This window comes from Pocillopora damicornis, chromosome 2 (assembly GCF_964200805.1).
Source record: "Pocillopora damicornis chromosome 2, jaPocDami1.2, whole genome shotgun sequence".
Lineage (NCBI taxonomy): Eukaryota > Metazoa > Cnidaria > Anthozoa > Scleractinia > Pocilloporidae > Pocillopora > Pocillopora damicornis.
The window spans coordinates 26,443,832-26,471,044 of record NC_142671.1 but is presented as its reverse complement, the minus strand read 5'-3'; the positions used below and the strand labels follow the sequence as shown (position 1 = coordinate 26,471,044).

The following is a 27,213-nucleotide window of genomic DNA, read 5'->3' as shown; positions in this document are numbered from 1 at the left end:
TGTGACATTTTTGAACTTTTGAATTATTTTTGCCATTTTAGATTTCGATGAAGAAAGCTTGAAGCCGTTAGGAATGAGCGACTATCGAATTCCTAACAATAGCATTTTAGCTTCAGACATTTACTTGGATACTGAGGTGCACGGACCATGGATGGCTAGGTTACATAGTACTGCGGGATGTTGGGTATTTCCAAGAGGTGAAAACTTTCTTCTTGTCGACCTGGGTGAAGGTTTAGTGTCCGTAAGTGGAGTCGCTACGCAGGGATGTAATAACAAGGTTATCGAAAAATACGGACACGTGCTGGAGTATAAATTGTCCTTCAGCGATGATGGTGCAGACTGGTATTATTATCGAGAGGGAGGGGGCCCTAAGGTATGATTATGTCTCATTTACTTCCTATCTTACAGAGTTTTTTTGAAAAGCAATACACGTAGCTGCCATCCATAAACGAAAAGTTAAAGATGCACTGTAGTTTAAGTTTCCCAAATTTTGTAATAGTTTGAACGGTAGTAAAAAGCCAAATAGGTCATCTTTAACTCATCTAAATTCTTCTCATACAATGTTAAGTTATAATCAATACTTTTTCATGTCATCCAATAATTGACAATTTGCTTTAGTAAAGTAAGGAAAGCTACTCTGATTCCTTCCTGCACATTCAAAATGTCAAAGGAAATCGCCTCTGGCAGTCTAGAAGATTTTTTTCTTTCTTTCTCGAATGATTTGAAGGCCATATCATTTCTTTAAGCAGGTTTTCAGCGGTAATACCCCTGACGAAACAGACCTCCCTGTACGTCACGTGTTTACCCGGTCATTTTACACTCGTTACGTCAAGTTCCTCTTGACTCGCTGGGTGTTAGATACCACTTCTCCTGCGCTGAGGGTGGAAATTTACGGCATCAGAAAAGGTGAGACAATGTTTCACCTCTAAGAAAAAAAGGAGAAATAGTATTATAAGGTTTGTACATATAATTATTTCCTGATCAAAGACATTAGCTCCAAAATCGATGTTATCGCGAAATTCTAACTGCTGGCCTTTCGGGAGAGATATGGAGGGAATGAGGAGGTGAATGGAATGAACAGACTAGAATGCCAAAAGAGATGAGAGAAGGGGCTGACCATAGCCTTTTCCATGCATATAGTCTTAATTTATAGCAGCAAGTGTCATAACAGCTCTCTTGTACTTTATCTTATGTTATGTCCTGATCTTCCATTGCTTTCTTTTCTAAAGGAGGGGAATTGCTCGTGGAAGCTAATATTTCCATCAGCGCATCAAGCTCCCGATATCCGCTGACACCGCAAGACTGCTTACTCAGTATTAGGCGAACGTGGTGCGCTGAGTTCGATGACGAGATGCAATACCTCCAGATTGATCTGAAGCGAAATAGTTACATTGAGGCGATCATAACCCAGGGGGCAGTTGTTGAAGAGTCCTGGGTTGAGAATTATACGATTTCGTATGGTCATTCCCATGATTTGTGGAAAAAATATGAAGAGAATGGCTCTAGCAAGGTAAATGCTGTGAAGGCAAAATCCTATAGATATAATTATGTTTGGAGATCGGTCGGCCACGGAAACAACTCGCTAATCCATTCACTCAAAAAACTGTTGTATTTTTGACAAATGATTATTTCATTTGCATTTACCAGGTCTTTCAGGGAAATAACGATAGCTCATCCATTGTCACTCGGAAATTTATGAAACAAGTCAGGGCGCGATTTATCAGGATTCATCCTGTCAGCTGGATTGGACATATCTGCATGCGATTTGACATACGAACCGTTGGTCAGTATTTTTTGCATTTACCAAAAGTGCATGGTCATAAGATAATGATTACAATATGGCTTCACCTTACAGTTTTTCTTCTTTTCAAATGATTGAAATAGAATTGCGTATTCCCTAAACTAATTATTAGTAACGTTTCCTGACTATTGAATTTTTTATAACACAGCAAGCTCGTGTATTTTTAACTTAATTCCTCTTTATTCATTCCATCATGTAATTTTATTTAATGCCATTTTTATCGATTTCTTGTTAAAATCGAAAGATCGAAGTATACCTCTTGGAATACAAAAACACGAGATTGCCAATTCAGCCATAACTGCATCCAGTCATGCTGGAAGTGGCAACGAACCATGGCGGGCCCGCTTGGATGTAGGCTTCTTGAGCGAAGCGTGGCGCGCAGGAGAAGACAGCCACGATCAGTATTTACAGATTGACTTGGGTACTACTCATAACATCACTCACGTGGCCACTCAAGGAAGTCATCGGACAGATAAAAGCTGCTGGGTGACTCAGTTTAATTTGTCCCACAGCTTGGATGGGTCTGAATGGAACAAGTACGAGGAAAATGACTCAGTGAAGGTATTATCGAGGTTTTAACTTTGGTTTTGATAGGTCATCAAGTTGTCTATTTCCTCGTGCTTTTTAAATTAAATTTTGCACCTGTTTGCGTCGGAATTATCAGGAATAGAATAAGAGGAAAGTGAAAGGGTGATAGGAAAATAATTAGTGGAGTTTAATATCAAATCACTTGTACGCCTCGTTATTTTAGTTCTTACCTCATAATAATGTCATTGGGGCATATTATGTACACAAAAATGGAAACTAACCATCATTTGCTACCTCTCAGGATGAAAATTCATTAAACTTTGTTTTAGATATTTTGAAATTATATATCGTGTCACAGTATTGTAATGTATAGGTTTTTTGTTGTTCACTTCAGCTCTTCCAGGGGAACACCAATGATTATGGCATTGTTCAGCAACGGATAAATAAAGAAATTGAAGCTCGCTACATCCGGTTTCTGCCTGTCACGTGGTTCAATCACGTGTGCATGAAGGTCGAGCTATATGGTTACCAAGGTATGATTGATAACTGATTGTTTGATTGAAAGACGGTCTCGCTCAGTCTGACTGAGTAATTATCTGAGTCATTTAGTAACTGAATACTTGATTGAGACCCAACTGCATGAATTATTTGACATGAAGCTGCTTATGCTCTGATTGGCTCCCAGTGTGGGAAAGATGGACTGGTTATTTACGTGCAAGTGCAGGGGGAGGGGGGAGGAGAAGGGGAAAAAGGGGAAGGAGGGGGGACAGGGAGGGGGGTTGCTTTGTACCCGCTCACATAAAAACGCCCGAAGCCAGCTTTTGGCCATCAAAATATATTACGTATATCCCAAGCGCCTTCGATGAAGATGGCTGATTATTTCTCTTGTTCTTTTTTTGCGTTTTTATGGATCAAAAAGGGGAAGAAAGAATTATATGAAAGAAAACACATGACAAGGCCAGCTGTCTTAACCTTATTCATATATTCATTTGTTTAACCATAGTTTGCGGCTTCCCTCTTGGTGTAAACAATGGAGAATTGTTGAGCGATTCGTTCACAGCGAGTAGTTACGGTATGAGCAACGAGCCTTGGAATGCGAGACTGAATCGCTTGATTGGCAATGGAAGCTGGTGCGCTGAGAAAAATATCACAGGAGAGTATCTGCAGATTGACCTGAAACATAGTAAAATGCTTACCGGAATATCCACTCAGGGAAAACATGATAAAGATGGAAAATGGGTCACGGAATATTCGTTGTATTATTGGGAAAAGGAAGGACTTACTCCTCAGCCTTATACTGTTAATGGATCTACCAAGGTATCAAGTCAAATGAGCTAACTCATATTTTTCGTGTTCTTAGACATTTTGCATACTTTATCGCATGGTGTCGTAAAAAACTCTCGCATGGCTTATTTCATGGTTTGCGTCTGACTCGTCATGCGTCACTTGGGTGGATGTAGTTCTTCATTTCTCTCTTAAAATCTGCCATATTCAGTATTCTAGCACTATTTTTGTCTCCATGAAGTGTTTTTTTTTCTTCACGTCTCTTAGACATTTCTTTTACGACAGTGAATTCTGTTCCAAGATTTATTACCTTTCTGTTTAACACTTTCTTTTCTGTCTGCGAAGACCTCACTCAAACATCCTGGATTAAGTAACACGTATTTCTACCTCTGTCAAAATTTATCCTGAATCCCATCGCGAGCCAGTGACGAATAATGTGAAATATAGCTTGTCCCTGACAGTGGTTGAACCCAACTTTTTTCGAAACTGACTCTGACCCCCATAATACCAAGGCGTGTTGCTTTGACCTTCTCAACCGTACTATGATAGACTGGTAAAATCGAAGCGACGGAGGGAGTTCATTGTTATGGCTTCTGCTGCAGCGAGTTGAAGCTGCGTTTCATTTGTTATTATTTATTTATTTATTTTAGTCGGTCTAGAGTAACCTGAATATCTAATATTTGTCTTGCATTTAATGGATTAACAGATTTTCTCTGGGAATATTGACCAGTTTACTACGGTTACACACAGTCTTGATGGCGTTAAAAATGCACAGTTTGTCAGGCTTGAGGTGAAGTCATGGCATCAAGACATATGCATGAGAGTGGAACTTTTCGGATGTGATGGCAAGTTACAATTATTGTTATCATTTCTTTACGTCCCTATTTTTGCCCCCTCTACTATTATGGTGATGCGAGTTTAATTCAGTCTTTGTATATTCAATAGATTAAGGTATGATCTGTAATCAAAATGAAATTACAAAAACAATTATACTTTTCCTATAATGAAATCATATTTAATGCTTCAATTTTGGAGAACAGAGATTTACTTACTCATTAAGAATCCTTCAGCTGTTAACGAAAGAGTACATTCCTTTAATAACTTTGGGACCAGCATTACAATCAATGTAAGATGTTACTCTGAGTTGGAACGTACTTGGGTATTCTTTTACTTTTTAAACTGGGAGTAAAAACTACGAATTTTTTATTCGTAGCTGCGCCATTCATTCTCATTTTCAATGCTTCTCCAATTATATGACGAATGTATCTTTGGTGGACAAGACACGCAAAAAATACATAGAAAGTATAATTTTGTCTTTTTTTCGTTTTGATTCGAAACTAGCTAATCTCGTGGATGGTGGGTACAGCGAATGGTCGGCTTGGTCGGCGTGCAGTGCTACCTGTGCAGGAGGTTTTCAGTACCGACAGCGAACCTGCGACAATCCGGAGCCCGAGAATGGGGGTAAAGACTGCTCATCACTGGGAGCTGATAAAGAGGAAGCGATTTGTAATACACACATTTGCCCAGGTGGGACTATGACTACACTTCAAGTGAATAAAGATAAATTTTATACCTGTATGAAGGTACATACCGAGAAAATATTAACTGCCTCGGACGATACTCAAGACCGCAGTTATCCTAATACGAGCTGACCTACATGTAGAGCGGCCATCAGCTTGTTTACTTTGCTGCCATTTATTGGACTATAACTGTAGAGATCGAATGGGGCTTTGTGTCCACTTCAAACCACTTGGAAGTTTGAAAATTGAGTTTGCAACAAGAATTTTAACAACTCGCTAAGAATTAATCAAATTGCATGCCGTCCCTGAAAAGAAAAGTAATGTTTATTTCCTTTTCGAAAATTATTCATTTTATTTCATTTTTTATAAACAGATTTTAGTTTAATGAATTTGAGTCATATTATTTCTCCCAAGTGCAGCGTATCATCTCAAATGACACGAAGACAGTTGAACACAAAAATAATTAACAGTAATTTTACTTCAATTGTAAAGCAAGGAGATTCAACGCTGATAACTGAATTTCCATACTTTAAAGTAAAAATGTTTAAATCTTCAGCTTGGAATGTGAATGCTATAGAAGAATTTTTTTTCCAATTTATTCGAGTTGTTAGTGATCATGACCCAAATTTATATTGAAAAAAATTGACTACTGACAATAATTTACCTACTGTGAAATTTCAGCACTCGACGTAACAGTTCCTTCCGTTGTAGTAAAAGAAGTTCCGGTTGTTATCAGGATCAAAAACTGCGGTCGGGAGGTTGTGAGTTTGGATTTTGGGGATTGCAACGTAACCAACACATCGCTCTGCGAAATTGAACATATTTACAACAAAACTGGCTTTGTGGAACTAGTTTTACAAGCTAAAAATCACACCATAACGAGACGCCTTATCCTGGTGCAGGATGCTATTACAGGTTTTGTGGTGAACAAAAAAGTTAACGCAATTTCATTTAGGGATACTTTTTTAATTAATTGGAAAATCGATACGGGTTCAATGGTTCGTTTTTCGATCGATTATGGAGACAACTCGACAGAAACTTATTCATTTTCTTCTGTTCAAAAAGTCCTACAGAGAAATAATTCTCATATCTACACTGGCCTGGGAGTATTCTACGTCATCATAATGGCCATGAATGAGTTGAACAGCATCACAATATCTGAACATGTTATAGTTGAAATTCCAGTCAATGTTTCGTGTTTGCTTATCAAGAATCTTGGGCCCTTTGATAACATATACCAGAATGACAGTATTGAAATAAAATTGAATGTATCTGATGGTTCTAACCCGGAATTTTTGTTTATTTTGGGCGATGGAATAAATCTTACACAAAGATCAACAGAATTGGTGTACAATTATCCGCAAAGTGGACTGAAAAATATTAGCGTAATTGTTTACAACAATATAAGTGCGTATCAGTTACGAACTGTTATAAATGTCCGAAAAGTCTTTTCACTTGGTAATGCAACTCTAGAGGTTTCTTCAGCCAACGTTACAGAGCCGGCATTGATGATCCTAAATGTCAGTGAAGGGTTTCCGTATCTATGCTTTTGGTATTTTGGAGATGGGAGTTTCATTCAAACATCTTCTTTTCAAAACAGTTCATTCATCTACCATGTTTACAAAACAATAAATGTTTTCAACGTAAACATTAACTGCTCAAACAACTTTGGCTTTATAGTCCAAAAAGCAACTGTTACGGTACAGCAAGCAATTAAAAGCCTAACTTTCACCAACAACTGCCCGAGGCAAATCGATGAAATGGTAGTTTTTAACATATCAACAGAAGAAAGAGGAACGAATTCCTGCTTTGTTGTTAATCTTGGTGATGGAACATTTTTTGGGTTTGGTCACGAAGACTGCAGCCATGAAAACGTATCGGTACGATTCTTAGGCTTCGCTGGAAATTATTTTTCTATCAACTACAACTACTCTTCGTTGGGAAGTTATGATGTAAGCGTGACAGCGTGGAATCGTGTTTCTCGTTCCTTCCTACAGGACAAAGCCCTTGTGGTAAAAATACCTTGCAATTTTCCCACCATAACAGTACCAGAGTTTAAAAAAGATATAAATTCTCGAACAGTGTTCACTCCATTACAGGTGGTTCGTTTTCGTGTTTTTATTACGAAAATCGATTGCAAGGCAACTGATCAAAAAGATATCATTTGGACTGTTTCTGAGGTGTCACCTTTGCCAAAGGATGAATCTGGAACCCATACCGTTCTTAACCCAGACAACAAGAAACTCGAGGAGCTAACTATACAGAAAAAGACTTTGGCATATGGTGTATATATGATTAGGTGTAATGTCAGTATGAGAGAACAATACGATGTGTACAGCATTGAAGAAGGCTTCATTGAAATACAAGGCAATGCTTTGATAGCAATAATCGAAGGAGGGAGTCTCATTCAAAAAGCCTTTGGTAAGCCCTACGTAATGGACGGTTCGGATTCCCGTGACCCTGATGACGCTGAACCCAATTTACAGTACTACTGGCTTTGTCAAAATGCTTCCTGGGAAATACAGGAAGATTTAATGTCCATGACAAGCGAAACTTACCTTCTTAATGTCTCTGATTACAATGCATCCACTTTCTGCCATAGATCAAGAAACGGAACTTTAATGAAGGGCGGATCGTCCATTGAAATTCACACAGGCACACTTGGGTTGCATTCTTCCTATGCAGTGGCCCTTTTTGTCTCCAAGACAGTGAATAATCACTTTCGAATCTCAAGCTTTACTCAGGTGGTAAAGATTGTCGATGGAGATCCACCAGTTATCAAAATCAGGTAAGAAGATACCTTCAAAGCACTATCATATTTCGAGTTTATAAGCAAGTTTTTTTGTGATACGTCCTGTCAATAAACCAAAGCTTAGTTAAGTTTCTATTTTAAATTCCATACGATCATAATTTACTATATAATTTTTCCTAAGGCTACTCATAATTGGGCTAGTTATTGAATTTGAATTAAAAAAAAAAAAAACTAGAGGTGGAGATACTGTGGTAAAGATTGATTGTATCTAATGTAAAATTCACTCTTAAGAGTTCACCATCTGTAGAGTGTACCTTTTTAGCTGAACAGTTAATTCCTTAAAAATGTCACTATAACAGACGACCACATGTTTCATGTGACTTTGAAATAAATGCATTCACTAGGTGCAAACGGAACTGTGGTGCAACTGTTAACGCTGCGGAGAGATTTCTCCTAGAAGCTCAAATTGACCCCTTGGAATCACTTAACACTTTACAAGAAAGATACCAATGGAATGTCTACGAGAAAATTGAAGAAGGAGAAACATTTGTCTGGACGAAATTCAAAGATACCGATGCATCAAATGTTAATCATATATATTTCCTTGAGAACACTCTTAAGCCTGGGAGGTCTTACAAGGTGTCTGTTATTGGAATGATACATGGTCGAGCGGACGGATACAGTGAGTTGGACTTCTATGTCAATATCCCACCTCGTGGTGGAAGTTGCTTTGTTGACAAATCTGAAGGCTATTCAGACAAGACTTCGTTTTTGTTCGAGTGCAAGGAATGGGCTGACGAAGATCTTCCATTGTCGTACGAGTTTATGTATTACACGCGTTACGGGGTCGTGTTTCTCTTGTATGATGATATTTCACCTGTTTTTGTTACGAAGTTACCACTCGGCGATGTGGAAAAGAACTTTACCTTGAACTTGCAAGTGAAAGTAATCGATACTCACGGCACATACAACACCACAAAAATCGACGTCCAGGTATGTAAACAGGAAATTGATCGTCCGAAAAAAAAAAGGCTTTGCCATTAAGTCGTGATTATTCCTTGTATTGGATGTACTAGTAAGGAAATAATTTCGTTGGACCACCATCTTGTACTTCCAATGTTTGCTTTTTATAGTTTTAGATTTATCTGTTTTCATAATGCGGTTCGAATACATAGCCGGCAAGTAGTACCAGAAGAACCAACAAAAGTTTGTAAACGTACCAAGCGCCGTAATTGACACTATAATAACGTGAACAGAGACGAAAATTCCTCAACGAGAAAACAAAATGGACATTCTTTGTAGGACATACATATATATCATTTGTGTTTATCTGAACCTGGCTAAAAAACAAGGTTTCAGCCTCTGTATATTTGCCATTACAAACATAATGCTATTTGGGAAAGACCCACGGGTCTTAATACTGCTCCACAAAACACTTTGTATTTTCTTATTTTATCAAATTTGGTGGCTATTTAAAATCAGTTAGATTTTGCCGTCTGATATTCGCTTGGTTAACGTTAATTCTATATTAAGAGGAGATGTTATTGTGCGACTTCTTGGTCTAGATTGAGTTAACCTGTTAAATAACTACTGTATGTATAACAGGGTAATTTAGTATTATTAACTAAGTTGATAATACGAAAATAGCCTAGATGGACCCATCGTGAATGATTGCAACGCGGATTATCGTCCATTTGATGAGAAATTCATTTTCAAATTAGGACATAAAGTGTCGCTTGTCCACTTATTTTATGGAAAAGTGATCACAGTAGCAAATAGCTTTTACTCCTTAAGTATAAGAAATTGAAAGAACTCGCTGGGGAAGGCACTTCACCCCACTTCATTTGCATGAGCGGGCGAACAATTTACCACTTCAGACTGTACACAGCATCGCTCTAAAAGTGTCATGTCGAATCCGAATGAGATGGTCAAATGTACAAATATTTTCCACAGTATATCATCTAACTATTTGTTTGTTTCACAAATATCATTTTCCATAATGAATTGATGTTGTTTTTTTTCTATTAGTTCAAGGAAGTACTACTAGTTTCATCTGTTATCCGCTTAATTCCAGGTACTTCTCGGTACAAACAAACAAAATGAGACTTTATCAAAGTTCCAGAACTTGGCAATTAAGTCGTTGTCTTCACTAATGGAAGAGGGAAAGATACAGGAAGCCACTCGTGAGATGAATGCGATCGCCTCCGTTCTAAATGCCTTTGCATTGCAAAATGGAACCACAGAGAAAGAGGAACGCAAACAAGTGAGGCCTTTAGTTTCTCTATACCGTTTTAATGTCCTTTTGAGTTATTAAACATTAGCACCGACTAGGTAGTAGCAAGCTTGAGTTGTTCTTTAATCTTTCATCATTTCTGTTAAATACTATTTTAATGCATTTTTAGGAGTCTAGATGAAATTATTTTCTTCGTCTTTTGCTGTCGTACTAGAGGAGCCTGAAATTTTGAATTTTAAACTACCATACTTAGGTTTCGTCCAATTGCTCTGAATCCCGTTGCATGTCTATGGTCTGGGAAAATTAGATAATGATGATCAGTTAATTTATTTCGTCTCCCAACGTAGACTCAGAAACGTTGAAATCTGCATCACAGCTTGATATACCTCGTGAACGTGACAAGTGATTAAAAATTCCATCCTTTTAACGACAATATGTGACTGATCAGCTCAAGGTTTTGTATTTCTTAGTTAAGAGCGACGATGGCAACTGTTCTTGCAAATAAAACAGCATCGTCTCTCTCTGATGTGAAGCAGTTGGGATCAGCCTTAAATCAAGTGACCCTAATTAGAGACGAGGTTCCTGTTGATATTCAGGTAAGAAACAGCAAACGAAAGGCACGTTGTTTTGTGGGTTTACAAGTATTGAAACATGAAACAACTGGAGGAAATCGGGATGATTGCGTTATTGTCCATTGCTTTCCCATTTAGGATCTCACATTCACGTGGTTTTTTTTTTACTGTCTATGCTTCGCTACTTGTATGAATGATTTGATTGAAGCATTGAAGTCCTCAAACAAAGTGCATACCATTCGTGATACTGTTCTGAAATTTCAGGAAATTAGTCTCAAATCTTTTAAAGACATGGCGGATTTGATCAATAAAAAGTCGCATGACAAGGCAACTTCCACAAGTCTCATCAACGACACAGCCATCATAGTAGGAGCGGGCCTAGTCAATGTCATCATGGCGTCCAGCGATTCGGCTCGACTTTACGGGGAATATCCTTCTCAGGACTCGCAACCGTATTCTAATGATACTGTAGAAAAGGTATGTTGAGTAGATGACGTTCTTCATAAATCAGACATTTTGAATCAAAGAACAACTCACCACAACGCATAGCGAAGCTAATCCCGTTACAGTGCAATAGAATTTTATGGAATTCAAAGTTCTCTCCTTCGTTTCGTTTAATCGTGAAATAATCTTGATTCTAAGAGGGAATGGGAATGACCTTAACACCTTCCCTTAACAATGGTTTCGTTCACTAAGCAACAAATGGGAACAATCTTTCACTTACATTACATCCAATACAAATACTCCTATTCTAACTCATTGAAAACCTTTAAGTGAGCTGTCTGCCAGTTTTTGAACTTTCGAATTTTCTCTAATTGTTTCTAGGCAAGGGTAATTGCGCTTGATTCCATGGCAACTTTGGGTAATGTTACTGATGTGTTGAGTTCTTTAACGATTCTTGGAGAAGAACCTCTGATTATGTCTGTACCTCGAATGTCAATGGTTCTACAAAAGATGAGATCGGACATAGTTGGCGAACACACCGTTGGGAATGGCCAAGTGTCTGTACACTTGCCTAACCTTACAGAGGTATTCGGTGGAATTTCGGCCAGTGGATACGTGGATTTACAGGTATCCATTATGATTTTCATATCACTTACATCGATTGTTTAAGTTTGTCATTGAACCGAGGGCAGGCAAAACGTTGAATTGAGTAAAGTGGTCATATGTCAGGGAATAGAGGAAACGTGAATGAAAAAGGTGAGTAGGAGTAGGGAAATCATAAACCATTTACCTTCATTCTTCTCCTTACACTCTTTTTTTTAATACCACCCTTCATTGTTTATTTTTGTTTTTAAAAAAAAAATATGTAATTGGCATTTTCCCAATTGTAAAGCTAATAGCCAGATACATTTACTGACTCTTTACATTTTATTTATAGGTACTTGTTTTTCCTACCAACCCATTTACGTGGGACAGCACAGCTTCGACCATTTCTTCCCACATTCTCACGGTTATGCTCAAAGATGAAAAAAAAACTGAATTAAACGTATCTTCTCTTAAAAATGAAATCAGCCTGATTATACCCCAAAACATAAAGTTGCTTCCGGAACCATCACCAGCATTCATGAACGGAGGCAACGGCAGTATTCGTTATCATAAATTTGACATCACAAACGTGGAACACCCAATGAGTTTTCGGATTAAACCTAGCAAAAACGATGTATTTTTTGCGATCTATTGGGGCTATCAGGAGCGTCCCGAGGTGGGAGACCATAACTTAGTCACTGTTTTGCCAGACTTTTCGTCATGCAGCGTTCTTGATGGCAGCCGTGAGACCTGCGAGTATGATCCTTACACGGTATTCATAAGCGGATCATCTATACCAAGATCTGGCGAATATTACCTGGGTATCAGAAGTTATTGGGCATCAAATGGTACACGGTCTCGCGTGCGGAGGTCTTGTTTCGATGGCGCTCGAATCAAACGCTCCTGTATAACTTATAAAGATCCTCCACCTCGACCAACGACTGATCCTCGGGGGGAATACAAACTTCAAGTACCCATCTACGATGCTGATAAAGACGTCAATTATACAGTTAACAGTTTTACATCACCATGTAAATTCTGGGACGTCAAGAACGAGACATGGTCTTCAAAGGGATGTAAGGTAAGTACTATTGTTTTACACGTCGTCATGATCGATTAACTCGTGGTACAGCCGCAGATCTAAAATTTTGTAGCCGATTCAAGGGATCCGCTAGAGTTATAATTTTTGAAGCTCGAGGCTGAGTTACCTTCAAAATGAGGAACATTTCTTTCGAAAGAATTTCAAAGGCGCATTAACATGTGTCCTTGCCGAACTTGGTATTTGGTATTTATCAATAACCACAACGTTATCGCCTGACATGATACGTGATGTTATGATTAACGAAAAAAGAGGCCACTAGTGTGCTCGGTTCTGTTGTGAAGCGCCTACGAGGCAAGAGCATGATAGAAATTTACGGGGAAGCATGAGACATGGATGAGTGTTTCCGATTCCCTTTTCTTGAGGGCTTTATTGCTGCCAAGGTGTCCTACTACTTACTAGAGGGACCTAAGAGCTGAGTACAGTCGAAGCTTTTTCATTTCTTTGTTATAAAGAACCCATCAAGACTTGTAAGTTAAGTGTAGTTAAAACTGCCTAACATATATCTGACTCGACTGATTATTAATTTGTGTTTGGCTGAGTGAACGTTTCATTTGGGTCAAATTCGTTAAAATCCCGAAGCAATATATGAAAAAGTCACCTTATCATGGCTTATCGCCACTTACCGTTCACTCTCATAAAGCACACCTTTTTAACAAATCAGTGGGTGCGTTATATTGAAACTTATTATAAATTTCAATAAAAGAATTGGTCTATGTTTAGTGTGCGTATTTCGAGTTATGGATGCACGCAGGAAGTTTGGAGAGCACGAGAGAAACGAAAGAATTGCTCGAGGCGCAGTCGCTTTTTGAATGCTCTCCAAACTTCCCAAGTGCATCCGTAACTCAATAGACGCATAGCTAAAGCACGAACCGATTTTATTAAGACATAGCATGCAGACACAAGTTGTACTCGAAAAAAATTTGTATCACAACAGTATCTAGCTTATTAGGTGACCATGTTCTACCTGAAAACTACAAATAAGAGACAAGGCAAAAATAACCAAGAAAAGTTTCGAGACAAAATCTCTATTCAAAGAATAATATTGTAAATATTCTGTTCAGGAGCGAAAAACGAGCGAACATCTTGCATGCACGAGACTGCGTAGAAGACTCAGCATGCTTGAATTGCTTACCATAATTCATGGTCAGTAAAGTGTACGAACATTTTCGAGACCCGCGTGGTAGATTTAGCCTGCTTAAATTTTTTTCTTTTTTTTGTAGTAGAATTTACGACCAGAAAACTGCCTAGCTTTGTATTGAAAATTATGAAAATTTTACGATTTCAAAATAAAATTATTCATTGAACAACACTTTTGGGACAAAGCAACACTTCAAAATAATATTTACCGTTCCAATGAAGAGTCCCCAACTTCGCAAAGCCTCGGTTGAAGTCAGAAAGCTAAGTTTTGTTTTTAGCCATGATTCGCATCGCGTTTGGGAATGAAGCATCGTCAACTCCAAAACTTATTTGGTCGCCTTTCGTTTCGAGCTTTCGTTTCGAGCTTCCTCGAGCTCCAAAAGGTCTATCTCAATTAGGAAAGAATGGTTTCTATACTTTTCGATACCCACATGTAATGGTATGAGATGTCACATGATATAATGCAATACACAGGTGTAAGTGACGTGAGGCAGAGTCCCAATAGGATAAAAAATGTTTTTGCTTCTGAAGTTATAACTTGGTCGATGGTAATTACTGGAATAAAATTGAAGATATTCAGACAATACATGAATAATTTTTACTCATAGGTTGGAAACAAGACCCGAATTGACCAAGTCCATTGTCTATGTACTCATCTGACTTCTTTTGGAGGAGGGTTCATCCAAGCTCCAAATCCTATAGACTTTGATAAAGTTTTCGAGGGCTTCAAAAATTTGTCCGACAATGTTGCTGTGCTGGCAACAATTGTGACAGCATTCGCCATCTATATTTTGATGGTACTGTGGCTGAGAAGAATGGACAAGCGGGATGAACTTATTGTAAGTTGGTCCTTAACCTTTTGGATATGGCTATGTTATTAGTAAGAGAAACGATGCAAAATTGAGCAAAGTTGAATTTGAAAGCTTTCAGTACTTCTAAATCGACGATGAAACCAGTAAATATTCTAGAATCAAACTTTTTATTAGGATTCTCCCAAAATCCTTTGTTTTCTCAGAGGCTTTAATTTTTAGAGGTGACATTGAAAGTAACTCCCAAGAAGTGCAACTTTTCAACAGAACGTCCTACCGAAGCGAAAAACATTTCCAGTTGTCTTAATTTCTTAAGTGGTACGTGACGGTCGCTTAGAAATAGTGAGTACCTCATCGACTCATGTATGGTCTTAAAATGTAGTGAACAAGGTTATAGTAATAAATCATCATGTGAGAATTTTTTAGAATGGAGCAGCGCAAAATGTAATCGTGGATATTTATAAGAATGTGACGCACTTCAATTGATATAATCATTAATAATTGTCTTGCCATTATAGGGCATTCCTACGACAATTCAAACCCACGAAGGTGTACCCCTAAACAGCTATGAGATTATAATCCAAACTGGCTCATGGCGAGGCTCTGGTACAACAGCCAATGTCTTCATGGTCCTGGTGGGCGAGAATGGCGAAAGCAACCCCATCGCACTAAGGGATGAAAACAAATCTCTTTTCACCAGAGGATCGACGAATGAATTCCTCATTTCAATTCCTGAGAATCTTGGAAAATTGCTCTACCTTACGGTATGGCATGATTTGTCAGGCATAAATTCTTCTTGGTATCTCAGTTATGTTATCATTCGCGAGAATAAAACAAGGGAACAGTACATTTTTGCGTGTGACCATTGGCTCGCCCTAGAAAGAGGAGACGGTTCAGTAAGGAGAGATATACCAGTAAGCGACAAAAAGGAACTAACAAGCTTTGGGATCCTTTTCCGTACCAAGACATCTAAAGACATATTTGATGGCCACCTTTGGATCTCTGTTGTAGGTAAACCCTCTAAGAGTAACTTCACTCGTGTCCAGAGATTGACCTGTTGTATGTCACTTCTATTTAGTGCAATGATAACAAACGCAATGTTTTACAACATTGGAAACAAGTCAGACGATTCCACTGTTTCCATTGGACCATTTTCATTGAGTCTCAGGCAGATCATAATTGGAATTCAGAGCAGTCTCATTGCGCTCCCAATCAACATCATAGTCTTGCAGATATTTCGAAATCTAAAGCAAAAGAAAACAGCCAGTTCAAAATATAAAAGGCCATGTCCCTTCCGAAGAAACGCAGTGTTTGTCAGCGATGAATGGTCAGACAAAGATGCTCCGATGGAACCAATTCAGGAAACTTCAGGTGGACGCTTGCCTCACTGGTTGATCTACATAGCGTATCCTCTGTGTTTTCTGATAGTGATGACTGCAGCATTATTTACTTTGTTTTACAGTATGCAGTGGGGAAAGGAAATATCCAACAAGTGGCTCTCATCCATGCTTGTATCATTTTTCCAGGACGCATTTATAACGCAGCCCTTAAAAATCTTCCTTGCCGCTCTTGTTATCTCATCAATTTTGAAGAAACTACCCAGCGACTTTACAGAAGGGCCATTTGCGGGTAGGAAAACAAGCATTGTAGACCCCAAACCAACCGCATTTGACAGAGAAGAGGCAATTAAAAGACCACTCTTTATGTCTAAACCTCCAGACGAGACCCTAGTGGAGAAGGCCAGGAAGTACAAATTGAACGAGTTGAAAGCTTTCAGGATACTGAGGGAAAATATCTTGCATCTGCTATTTCTATCGTCGTTGCTGGTGATAAGTTATTCCACGAGAGACCCAGATGCTTTCACTCAGAGCAGATATCTGAGATACGTGTTCGGTGAACAGGTACGGTGTACCAACGCTTAACTATTAGTTAGGATAAGAACGATGAAAAAAGGATTTAAAAAAGCTGCCTACAACGAAATTGCTCGTTTATGTCCAGCATGACGTTTTCCGCCTTAAATGCCATTTCAATTTTTATAGGCTAACCTTATCCTGTAAGTTCTCGTACGAGAAAGTGCCGCTTGACGGCAATCAGAGAGACTCAATTATTTTGGTGGTTGCTTACGGGATGTTGGCTTGTACGTTAGATGTTGCTGTTCATTAATGTATCATGGTAAATGGTTTAAACTTGGGGTAGCATGTGATAGGGGAAATTGATATTATCAACTGAGTTGATAACGTAAATTGGCCACCGCAAAGAGTTTCAAAGCTGACGTTTCGGGCGTCCGCCTTTCGTCAGAGCGAGGGGCTAACGAGGAGCTAAAGCTCGAAACGTCAGCTTTAAACTCTTTACGGTGGCCAATCAACGTTATCAATAAGTTGATAATACTAGATTATTCAGTTATACTCTCCCAACGACTCAGCGCCACAGTTTCTTTAGAAAATTACCCCCTTTCATCGGTGACATAAGAGAGTATAGTCTGAGTGTAAGACTAGAAGGACTGCTGTCGGTAATAGAGACTGACGTTATGATAACAGACTTTCTCAGTACTACACTCACTCGAACGATCAGATCACTCTATCAATAACTTATGTATCTGGCCCCTAAATGGCCTGCCAAAGCTTTATTTCCCTTGTTGGCTGTAGCACCACACCATTTCATCTGTGAGAAAACAGATGAAAAAAGAGAAAAAATTCTAAGTTTTGTTTACCATGTGATTACAAGCAGTGGTTTTTTTTCTTTTTTTCGAATATGTATTTTTAATTTACCTAGGCTAACGATATCCGGAGTCTTTGGTCTTTCTTGGAAACTGGTTTGCTACCTTTTGTCTTCGACAAAAAGTGGTATAACGGTGATGAGGACAAATTAGATGGGTTCACTGAAGACAAGTACTTGTATATTATTGGTATGCCACGCCTTAGACAACTCAGGTCCAAGAAAGGTACGCTTTTGAAATGCTTTTCTGAGATTAATATACTGTTTTCAACTATTTTTTTGTTTAAAAGAACGTTGTGCTGGGAGAAGTTGACAAGATTTAATTGAATTTGAATTCGTTTGGAATATATCTAGCACAAACTAGTTGCTGTTACATTAATTTGCTCAAGAGGATGAAGCTTTCTTTTTTTTTCCATTTGAAGTAAACTGTGAAAGTGAATACTCCCAAGACCTAAACATGAGTTGCAGTGGTTCTTACTCCGTTATTGACGAGGAAAAAGATTTCTATTTACCTGGATGGATAAAAAAAGGCGACTTGAGCTATTCGGCATGTCCGGCTTCATGGCGATACCAAACAGCTCTAAAACTGGACGGACTGCCTTTTTGGGGTAGTAAAACGATTTACAGTGGCGGAGGATATACTGCTGACCTGGGTTACTTCATGGAGCAGGCTAGAGAAGTGATAAGTGACTTGCAGACCTACAAATGGGTTGATCAGTTCACACGTGCAATCTTTGTCGAGCTTAGTGTGTTCAATGCTCCAGCCAATCTTTTTAGCAGTGTTACTTACTTGGTGGAGTTTACAGGTACCGGGGGCTCTTCAACGTATTTGAAAGTGGACACTTTCCGCCTTTATCAGCATATCGGCCCCTGGACTGCAGCGGTTGCATTTAGTGAGTTTGTGGCCGTTGTGACTGTTGCAATAGCTCTCTACGTGGCTTGCAAGAAGATTTCTAGGGAGAGAAAAGGATTTTTCAAGAAGGCTTGGAATGTTGTCGATGCTGCGCAGATTGGGCTATCCATCTCTGCTATAGCACTGTTCTTCATCCGACTGATGAACGCAAACTGGACTATCGCAAAAGTTCAGGAGAACCCATTTGTATTCGTAAGCTTTCATTATGCAATGAAGTGGGACGAAGTTAGCACTTACGTCATGGGTGCCATAGTATTCATCGCCACGTTAAAGTTTCTCCAACTGCTGAGCTTTAACCGGCACATTGCTGTCCTTTCGCATACAATTTCTCGTGCCGGAGTAGAGCTGCTACCGCTGGGAATGGAAGTCTTATTCACGATTTTTGCTTTTAATATCTTTGCTTACGTTGTTTTCGGAAGCCGGGTCGAAGGTTTTAACAACTTCATAACGACCTGTGAAACTACACTGGCTATGACGCTTGGGAAGGCATACTTTATGGAGCTGAGCGATTCGGAGGCTGTCCTCGGTCCTTTGTTTTTCGCTATGTTTGTGATAACTATGCAATTTTTCCTTATCAACATGATTCTGGCTGTTATTATGGACACCTACAATGAAGTTAATGCTGAAATCGATGAGAACTCCCCAGAGTACGAAATGGCTGGTTTTCTTCTATGTTATTTAAAGTCTTTCTTCGGTGATCACTCTGAGTTTAAGGCCGGAGACGAGGTCTGGAGGAAATCTAAAGAGAAGGGAAACAAAACTGTTAAAACTGAGAGTGTCAAAGAAAACCTCCTTGTTTTAAAGGAACAGCGTAATTTGCTGAAGGAAAGGCTAAAATCGTTGCAAACTTTGGACAAAGATGTCGCCGATTCGGAGCTCTCTTTTGTAGAGCGGTGGCACGCCATCTGTATCTCTGCTGATTATGAGACTGATGCAAAGTTGTTAGAAGTGATGACGTTCTACCTTGGCCACGAAACCGATTGCTCCATCGAACTTAGTGTTTCAGATAACGAGGCCGATGCATTTGCATAATCGGGGACAATCAGGAACATGATCATGCTTTCTGATTGGAATGACAAGAGAACTCAAAACTCGAAATTATTACATTTTGTCGAAAATTGCAATATTTACGCGCTTGTTGATAGTACTTTACATTTATATTTTACATTTATTTTACGTTTACATTTCATTTATATTACGGAATCGAAAAGACCTTGATAACTGTCGGACTTCAAGAGTCAAGCTTAGGATATTTTTGTCAAAAATTGCGATTTTTTGGGCTCGTGTTTGATAGGAAGGTATTAATTTTTATGTCTTTTAAAACTACATTATTTGAATGTAATGGAATCTCAAATCTTAAATTTGTTTCCAAGCAGATAAGGAGTGTGTTAAAATATTTTTATACATTGCAATAATAGATGAATTCCACCGGCATCTATTAATCAATTGAAATCAATTAATTCATATATTAAAGTTCACAAGGTAACCGGGTGGACAATCAGATATGGTTTGATGCTAATCTGGTATAAAGATATAATGAACGTAACCTAGAAGTTACAATTCATAGACCCAACGTTTCGACACTACTGTCTAGTACCTTCATCAGGGGTGATCTAATCGCTGCAAAAAGAGGACGTTTTATATACTCACTAATTAGCTGCCCTTTGTTCTGACGAGGTGTAAATGGGCGTCAGGTAGTAAGCTGCCATCATCACGATTTAAAGGAGCGTGGGCGGAGTTGATAGGCCAGGCTTTCAAACAAAGACGCTGGTTGTAACGTCGATTATTGGTGATAATTTTAGACTTATCCCACCCAATTTTATGGTTGTTAGGTTGTTATGTGTGCTCCGACAAAGCTGAATTTTCTTTTTCGCATTTTGATGCTCTTTCAAACGTGTACCAAACTGACGTTTGGTGTGTCCGATATACTCGTCATCACAGTCATTGCACGGAATAGAATAAATAGCGTTGGTTCGTTGTTCTTTCATGACAGGATCCTTAGGTTTGACAAAAATATGCCCTGAAGTCTGAAAAGGATTTTGAGCAACTTTAACGTTGTGGTTACTCAAAATTCTCTTGACGGGTTCCGTAACATCCTGAATGTAAGGAATTACAGCAAAACCAGTCGCTGCTTCCTTCTCGTTAGGAATGTTATTAGATGTAACTGGTTTCTAGCAGTATGGTTATTATAGCCATTTACCTTTAGGACGTCAGAAACATTTTCTCTCCTCAGCCTTCGGAACAAGTGAAGATGGTAGACAGTCCGCTCTCCTGAGTAGCTTCTCGGTTACATTTATTAAATTTCAAACCAGAGTAGCATCAAACTATGTCAAATTTATCCTATGCAGTTGGTACACAAATAAAACCATTCTTTATAGCGAGTCGTTAGTTGTCTTTATTAATTGCCTCATTAAGTACTTAATGTAAAAAGTTTTATTTGCAGTTAAGGTTTCACTTGAGAGATGCCTGCCTAAATTGTCGTTATTTTATCTATCAGAACGCTGCAGCAGAACAAGCCTGCGGACGAGCGCAGTAGGCACAAGATTCTGGGGGGGGGGGGGGGCATGAGCGGACTTTTGCGGCCCGTGCGGGGGGAAATGTGTATTTACCAGTCGTAAACCCCCCTCCTACGGGCTAGAACGATAAATCCATGTCGAGCTCGATTTCCCAGGAACAAACATTGATCTGATATTCTATTGTTACGGGTCTGTCATTTTTGCTTATTTTAGCCAACAACTCCCAAGATCTGATTGTTTATTCTCCCTCTAGCTGCTACACATTTCCTTGAAAATCAGTTGTGAGAATTTGTTGTTAGATCGAGGTGTCAATTTTACAGGAAGAAGTTAAATGTTGATCACTGCTGGAAGTTAAAGGGTTAATACCGTGAAAATCGGAATTTCGGGTTTTAAGCCTACTTGTGTCAACTTGAGCAATTCTCTTTCCAGTTTTGGTCAGCACCTGCCTTGTTCGAAGTCCTGGTTACCAGTTTACAAAAACAGTTTTCGATCGACCTATCGCTGAACATCTGAGAAATTGTATTGTTGTGATCTTCTGCATTATTGATAGAATCAGCTTAAAAGGTTTCGCGTTTTGTTAATAAAGCACATCTTCAATCAATGTCAGCGCAAACCTGATGAGGGATTTGCCAAATCTAATCTGAGTTTCATAGATCTCTTTGCTCCAAGCTTTAATCACCAGCGTTTTAGCGAGCGAGTTTCTTATCCTATGAAGATTAGTAGGATATCTTTCTATTTGTTTTTTTCCTATTAATAATTCTGAAGAATAAACATAAACTGATTAAGCCAGCCCGTAATTTTTAACAGTAGGATAGTTCAGTTTCCAGTGGAGTCCTGAATCTTATGGCACAACAGCGCGTTCTCCTCTGAACAACATCCAATTTCAACATTGAATTCCCACTTTGTATAGATGATATCAAGGCGATATCCTCACCTTCTCGTTGTATGGGTAAGCATTCTAGTATCTTAATTTACGATGTTATGCTAACGTAAGAAACCTTCAAATATATTCGTTTTTAGAAGATGAAAATATTGACTGTTTGGGATTTACGTTTATTAGTCAATTAAATTTGACCATTTTTTAAACCGTTTTACTCAATTTACTCAGTAGCCTTCGATATGCTTTAATAGATAAAAATTATTCATTTGACCTGTTAGCGAGTAGTCTTCGAAGCTGACTTAATTAGAAATGATGTTTTATTCTTTACCCCTATCAACAACTTTATTGCAGTATTTAACATTTTTATTCTAGGATCAGTCAATACTATCCATATATCCGCCCTTTTTGTATTGACTGAAATTTCGGATCTTTAATCAAATCCCCTCTGCCTTTGAGCAAAATTAACAACAGGAATCACTTGCTTTATCAGCTAAAAGGGTACCGAAACAAATTAAGCAAAGGTTAAAAGATATACGCCATTGACTTCTTTACTGCTTCTATATAAGTAAGTCGACAGATTCAAAATATACGCCCTTAAACTGAGGTAATCTTCAAACATCCTTACTATTCACGACGGACAAGGCGTCAGCAATGTTAGCCACAGACGCATTTGTCAAATTCAGTTAAAAGATTAATGCACTGGTCAATGCTGTATTATGGACCTAGATAATAAATTAGCTAGCTAAAAAGATCCTCTCTGTATAGATAGTCTAGATAATTAAACTGTCAAGTTTTCTTTTTGTTTCAGATCAGCATGATACCCTTGATTATTCAAGGTAAACCTTTCACTACATGAACACCTTTCATCAGATCAGCTTGACATATATCAACTGACCATGATCAGGAAAGTGCTGTTTCAAAACACAGCGTCACACAAGTTCTCGAACAAAGTCATATGGATAATCATGCTGACGTGACTCATCCCGTCCAGTAAAATTGGGCCAAACCTTGTCCTTTAAGCATGCATTTGCGTTAAAAAAGAGGCTCCACGTACTCCGGTTTTTTTTTTAAATGACCCGGAAAGGTCTAACCTTCTAACGAGAAGTCCTTAAACCATACTGCCTTTTCTTAACTGCAACTAAATTTCTAAACAAGCCTCGAGCTTGGCTGAGTGCTGATATTTCCCCGTAGTCTCGTAAAGGAGAGGTGATAGAAAAGAGTAAAGAAAAGAAAAAAAGCCCCGTTCAAACAGTCATGATAGTTGATGATAGTTTCAACTATCACAGTCATTTGAACACGAACCATTATGCACTATCATTTAGTTTGAAAGTTTTTTCTAACCCCTGTGATAGTTTTACGGTAAGCGCTTTTGTCAAAAACGGCTCAAACCTGATTGGCAAGTGGTAAAATGACTAAGGTAGGCTTCAGAATCTTCAACTCGCAACTTCTAGACTAAAATTTCAAATGCCAGCAAAATTGCTAAACCCAGCGCGCGTCATATTTGTTTACAAATTAATTAATTTCTCGTTGCTTTATTTTGTCAACTAGCATCAGCTGTCATGAACCGTTTGAACCCAAACATGATAGTCAGTGATAGTGAATGAAAGTTGAAACTATCGTCGACTATCAAAATCGTTTGAACGGGGCTTAAGCGTTTTCCTTATGTGGTCTGCCGATACACTATTTGCAATCTTAGTAAATTTTTTTACCTGCCTTTTTTTTTCTATTTTTTTTCTTGCTCTTGGTAATCTTTCATTTGTGGAACAGGGAATGTTATGGACTGCTCAGATGCGTTAGGCCTCTCAACCAATCAAATCGAAGATGACTCGTTATCTGCCACCACCTGGCAGCCTGGCAGAAGTGATCCTTGGTATGGCCGGTTAAACAACCAATCACGACGCAGCTGGTGTGCAACTGTCGTTGATGATATTCAGTATCTTCAGGTTATTGCAACATTAAATAAATGTTTCTTAGTACGTGATACAGGATTTCAATACTAATAAAACTTGACGTATAATGACTACGTGAATAAAATTGCAATAGGATGAATTTTGAAACCATCACAGACATGGAGGCAAAAGCATCAGCTTGGCAATTTAGTTTTAAATTTCTCATTTGCATTTAGATTGATTTGGGTCCCAAACTGAGATTAATAACTGCGGTGGCCAGCCAAGGAAGTCACAACTATGACGAATGGGTGACTAGTTATAAACTCTCCTACAGCACAGATGGCGGGAAATGGAAAGTCTTTGGAAAAGGCGACATACCGGAGGTGAGAACGGTTATAACCGCGTTACAGTGTGAATTCACTTCTTTCCCGTGCGGGAAACGGCACATTCCAAGGGCCTGCCTCTTCCTCCCTTGAGATAGTAACCTGGTCGCAGTTCATCTTGTGCTTACGCAGAATCTCTCAGAGTTTGGGAGATTTCAAAAAAAATAAATCGAGGGTAGGATTCATGCATGGATTTTTTGTCAATACTAACTTGACAGGGAAGGCGTTTATTCGTGATTTTCGTTTTCCAGTTGGCAGTACTGCCACTAAACTTTTATCTAGATATAAAACCACTAAACGTATTACTTGTTTAACTTTCAACTCAATGTTTGTATAACCAACCGAAAGCCGAGCAACTTGAAGTCTACTCAGGAACGTAACCGCTATTTTGAAAATGCACTCGGGATTTGTCGATTGGTCGTTTATTTTGCATAGGCACGTGACCAGCCGCAACCAGGGCACACGTAGGACAGAAAATGATTTAAACGCTCACTTCTAACCTGTGAAGAAAAAAAACAATCAAAATAAATCATAATTAAAATGATAGGAATGTTCTCAATCGTTCATTCATTTTTTTACTCTTTCGTTACGTAATCCATCGATTTATTCAAATAACAAAGCAACCACACCCGGAAAAGTTTATGACGCTTACACGACGGATAGGAAACGATTCCAACTCTCACGTTCAATAGCTAAAAAATAATCAACCGTTGTCGTAACAAGGATTATATAAATGTTCCCATTCATTCATTCATTCATTCAATCATTCCTACGTTGGTTTATATTTCTATTTATTACTTGCTATTTACTCAATCACCTGCTCTCATATTACCTCTTTTCTTTCGAAGATATTCGATGCAAATAAAAATCGCGGAACTGAAGTAAAGCACCAAATAGATCCGCCCATCACAGCTGTGGCCTTACGCTTCCACCCAGTGACATGGGAGGGTGATATGTGCATGAGGGTAGAAGCATTTGGATGCGATGGTGAGCTTACCACATCTATATCACTTCTTCTTCAAAGTATCAAACGATAAAAAAGTTTAGTTTAATGATAATCAGAGGATTATCTCTCGTTTCACAAAAGACGTAATCATCATTTTAAATCCTACGAAAGCATTTGATAGGGTAACGGCTGTCGATAAGTAGCAATGAGTAAAGTGTAAAATTAATGAATGATAAAAGACAATGACGTAGATTGATCATGAAAACACAAGTCTGAAAATCTGTGCATTGGATCAGTCCCATTTGGTGATCATAGGATTATCCTTTTAAACTATAAGCTTTGCAAATCACCATAAAAAATTCATTGTTCCAGGCCAACGAAAATACTGCTGTGATGATGGTCAAAGACACCTGTACATGTCTAAACAAAATACGTTCTTTAACGTATTTCGAATTAAAACGAAATGAACTGAGGAATCGAAGCCAAGTGCACAACTGAAGCAAAAGGAACAATGCTGAAATAAAATAAAAAATAATAAGTTACCAGAATTTTGTGTCAAGAAACTGGAAAACAGGAAAACAAAATAAAGGACATCAAAAGACACTTACAAAGATTATAAAACGGCTGGCTTAAGACAATATGAACAAAACGTTTTAAAACAATTAAGAAAATTGATTCAGCACAGTTAAACGATAAAGCCGAATGAATACGATTTATGGTAAAGCGAATGATACAAACAAAGGAAAATTACGCAAAAAAAGTAACAGAATATCGATAAAAAGTACTGCAAATGAAAACAAAAGAACTTAATGAAAATGCGACGGAAAAAATAAGAATTTATTATAAGTATCGTCAATATAGTTTTTGGCGACAACAGAAGTCATAAGCCATTTATGTTTAGACATGGTGACACCGGATCTTGTTTACGCAACACCTTCGGGGACTGGGGACAATCACCAGAATGTCGTTTCAAATTATGTTTCTACAGCTTATTCAGAAGCGTTAGGGGTGGAAAATGGTAGCATCATTCAGGATAAATATCTGACAGCGTCTCATCATAAGTACTCTTTCGAAGCACGAAAAGGAAGACTTCATAACTTAGAGAACGCATGGTCAGCTTATCCAAGAGTGGGAACGTTCTTGGAAATCTCCGTTGGAAGACATCTGAGCATTATTACTGCTGTAGCCACACAGGGTGTAAAGAATGAATATCACGAATCCTGGGTACTAAGCTACAAATTGAGTTACAGCTTATGGGGAGACGAGTGGATGGAATACATTGACGACGGCGAAGTCAAGGTCAGCCAGTCTATCCAAAATTCAAAACAAAAAACAAAAGCATTTGTCACCGATCATTGATCACTCTCATCTTTAAACTTGAAACGCCTCAAAAAGGTGATTACAATCAGATCCCGATCCAACAAATCGTTTTTTTATTAAATCAATAAGTAACGGTAATAGGACTGAGTGGAGTCCAATTCGTACCCAATTGAACGGCACGAAGTCTTTTTTCCATTTAATCATAAAAATTACAATTTTTGAGTAAAGAAGAATTGCCAAGTTATGAAAGATTTTTGAGTATATGCTGCCCAGATTGCCAAGACTTCGTGCATAAGGTCTCAAACAAGGTTTAAACTTTGTAAACAAACACAGAAACTGTTCAACTATAAGTCAATCGCTGCCAATTTTTAACCTTTAAACGCGGGAAATGTTAGTTGAAAATTCAGAATCAAAGTTTACGTCTCCTTTCTTGTTTCAGGTATTTCGTGGTAACAACGATCACCGCACAGTAGTAAAGAATTACCTCCGACACAATATAACAGCCTTACGTATTCGTTTTTGGCCAGAAACATATTATATTCGTCCTGCATTAAGAGTCGAGTTGTACGGCAGTAAGGGTGAGTAAATTCGTATTAGAAAAACAAATTTAGTTTAGTTTGGTCGGTTTCCAATTCTCTTATATGTTTTTGAGACTGTTGTGATGAAAGCGTTGTTTCCAGGATGCCATAAAAAAGATGAGGCCGTTATTCTCACCACTGCATACAGTTCGTACTCGTTACATTCTAGATATATTGATGGAAAAAGTCATCTGTGTGTAAAACTTTAATCTGATAATTAAAGCCAATTGTAAAATGAGAGTAATGTACTATGTTCATCCTACCACGATCATAAGTTTACTTGTAAAATTTTCATAATGCATTCGT

The 27,213-nt window shown here is 38.4% G+C and overlaps 2 protein-coding genes across 2 annotated transcripts in view; both read left to right on the top strand.

The window, feature by feature from the left end:
• LOC113669956 (uncharacterized) overlaps window positions 1–19,959 on the top strand; it is a 53,663-nt gene extending 33,704 nt beyond the window's left edge. The window contains exons 33-52 of the mRNA XM_089192937.1: window positions 42–373; window positions 750–906; window positions 1,230–1,510; window positions 1,648–1,783; window positions 2,046–2,362; window positions 2,724–2,862; window positions 3,333–3,646; window positions 4,320–4,458; window positions 4,955–5,140; window positions 5,815–7,921; window positions 8,290–8,878; window positions 9,960–10,148; window positions 10,589–10,714; window positions 10,955–11,167; window positions 11,516–11,761; window positions 12,072–12,800; window positions 14,567–14,797; window positions 15,286–16,668; window positions 17,540–17,708; window positions 17,905–19,959. Coding sequence (XP_089049063.1) covers window positions 42–373; window positions 750–906; window positions 1,230–1,510; window positions 1,648–1,783; window positions 2,046–2,362; window positions 2,724–2,862; window positions 3,333–3,646; window positions 4,320–4,458; window positions 4,955–5,140; window positions 5,815–7,921; window positions 8,290–8,878; window positions 9,960–10,148; window positions 10,589–10,714; window positions 10,955–11,167; window positions 11,516–11,761; window positions 12,072–12,800; window positions 14,567–14,797; window positions 15,286–16,668; window positions 17,540–17,708; window positions 17,905–19,427 — 9,506 coding nt within the window. The 3' untranslated portion in view covers window positions 19,428–19,959. The remainder of the gene's footprint in view (window positions 1–41; window positions 374–749; window positions 907–1,229; window positions 1,511–1,647; window positions 1,784–2,045; window positions 2,363–2,723; window positions 2,863–3,332; window positions 3,647–4,319; window positions 4,459–4,954; window positions 5,141–5,814; window positions 7,922–8,289; window positions 8,879–9,959; window positions 10,149–10,588; window positions 10,715–10,954; window positions 11,168–11,515; window positions 11,762–12,071; window positions 12,801–14,566; window positions 14,798–15,285; window positions 16,669–17,539; window positions 17,709–17,904) is intronic.
• A 2,645-nt stretch (window positions 19,960–22,604) lies between these two features.
• LOC113669916 (uncharacterized) overlaps window positions 22,605–27,213 on the top strand; it is a 30,599-nt gene continuing 25,990 nt past the window's right edge. Inside the window, exons 1-6 of the mRNA XM_089198080.1 lie at window positions 22,605–22,627; window positions 23,559–23,734; window positions 23,917–24,063; window positions 24,912–25,050; window positions 25,998–26,308; window positions 26,769–26,907. Coding sequence (XP_089054206.1) covers window positions 22,606–22,627; window positions 23,559–23,734; window positions 23,917–24,063; window positions 24,912–25,050; window positions 25,998–26,308; window positions 26,769–26,907 — 934 coding nt within the window. The 5' untranslated portion in view covers window position 22,605. The remainder of the gene's footprint in view (window positions 22,628–23,558; window positions 23,735–23,916; window positions 24,064–24,911; window positions 25,051–25,997; window positions 26,309–26,768; window positions 26,908–27,213) is intronic.